Source organism: Propithecus coquereli, unplaced genomic scaffold (assembly GCF_000956105.1).
Source record: "Propithecus coquereli isolate 6110/MARCELLA unplaced genomic scaffold, Pcoq_1.0 Scaffold107, whole genome shotgun sequence".
In the NCBI taxonomy this organism is placed as follows: Eukaryota; Metazoa; Chordata; class Mammalia; order Primates; family Indriidae; genus Propithecus; species Propithecus coquereli.
The window spans coordinates 2113698-2115471 of NW_012134636.1; the positions used below are offsets into that span (position 1 = coordinate 2113698).

The following is a 1774-nucleotide window of genomic DNA, read 5'->3' on the forward strand; positions in this document are numbered from 1 at the left end:
AAAAAAAAATTACCAGTTTGCATTTCTTAAATTTTCCTACCAAATATTCAGGTAAATTTATGCTCCAGGAACAAGTGCTATATTTATTCTGAGACCACTTCCTCCTTAAACAGAATCTTAGGCTTGAGGGTTTGCCTCCTTCTCCCACTATTTTGTATGTGATGTATTTGTTTTTAAAATTTAGGAATAATTTACACAGATCTTAGGGTTTGATGAGTTTTGGCAATTGTAGCAAGACCTAGATCAAGTTGTAGATTAGAACACGTCCATTACCCCAGTAAGTCCCTCCTACTCCTCACTCAATCCTCTCCCTCCCAGAGCCAACCACTCTTCTGAATTTTCACACCGTAGGTTAGTTTTGCCTGTTCATACAAAATGCACCCTTTTCTGTCTGGCTTCTTTCCACATGCTGTTTTTGTACCTTCTGGTTTTTGAGAAGCACAGCTTTAAGGAGTCAGTGGCTTTGTTCCTTATAGTTTGCAGTGCTTGGTGTGATTTGCAGTCATATACTTTACTTAGGCTTTACTTTTCCACCACAGCAGAAAGGACGCAGGGCTTAGAGCCTCAAGTACAAGCTCTTTTGCTTAGTATCTCTGTTGCCTTGAGCAAGTCACTCGCCTTCTTCAGACCTGTTTTTCTCTTCTGAGGACTGAATGAGATGATGTTATTTGAGGGCTTTGTACGATATTTAAGCAGAGTGAGAGGGAAGCATTTCACGTAGGTCAAGGGAAACAGAAAATCGGTGCCCTGACTCAGATCAGTATGACTCCTTAACAGCCTCTGCTTGTCTTAACAGGTCACCTTTGGCTCTTCAGAGATGCAGGGACATACGATGGGCTTCTGGTTAACCAAACCGAATTATTTGTGCCATCTCTTAATGTTGATGGACAGCCTATTTTTGCTAACATCACACTACCAGGTACTGATGTTCAATCTTACTTTTTAAAAAGATAAGGCTGTTTGTTGTGATAATTAGAGGATAGGCCACTTGAAGGAGCCCAGTTCTTACCAATTTTTGCCTGCTGGGCAAGGTATCCAACCTTTCTGTGTCCTATTCTCCACCATAAATAAAGTGGAAGTAATTTATCTGTATGTTCTATATTGAACAAAGATGTTGGGGTGTCTCAAAACCACTTTGGGCTCTTAAGAGAAGAGCTAAATTAAAGTATCACACCATAAATTAATTCTGTATAATTGTAGAAATACAAATGCCTTTTGATTCTCTGGCCTTAGAACAGAATCATGCCCTGGAGTCAGGAGAAGAACAAGATATACAGCATGAGATGATACGGCTTATTTGTTGTTGACTTCTAATGTTAAATTTTTAACTTAATCCAGTCAAGCTCACAGTGCCAATCAGAATTTAAAAAATAAGAATCACTAAATTGAACATTAGCATCATAGTTTACTATTTGTTTAAAGCTCAAATGATTGTATTAAGTTGAACCCTAAGAAACTGATGTTTTTGTTGGGGAGAAAACCAAATACCTGTGGCTTCATAGGGTTCAAACTAATATGTATATATAGACACTGTTTTAAGGAAGTGAGTGTACAAAATAGAGCATTGATAAGTTGAATTTGGGAAACTTTGCCTTATAGAATACCCTTGAGTAAATTCCCAGTAAATTCCCATATTCTTAAAATAAGAATTTCATTGCCTCAAAACCCAATTACAAACCGGGCGCGGTGGCTCACGCCTGTAATCCTAGCACTCTGGGAGGCCCAGGTGGGCGGATTGTCCGAGCTCAGGAGTTCAAGACCAGCCTGAGCAAGA

At 39.1% G+C, this 1774-nt stretch overlaps 1 protein-coding gene across 2 annotated transcripts in view; it reads left to right on the top strand.

Annotated features, from left to right (window-relative positions):
* Positions 1 to 1774, top strand: part of VHL (von Hippel-Lindau tumor suppressor, E3 ubiquitin protein ligase) — a 7099-nt gene that overhangs the window by 3529 nt on the left and 1796 nt on the right. For both annotated transcript variants that reach the window (XM_012647026.1, XM_012647035.1), the window contains exon 2: positions 797 to 919. In XM_012647026.1, coding sequence (XP_012502480.1) covers positions 797 to 919 — 123 coding nt within the window. The remainder of the gene's footprint in view (positions 1 to 796; positions 920 to 1774) is intronic.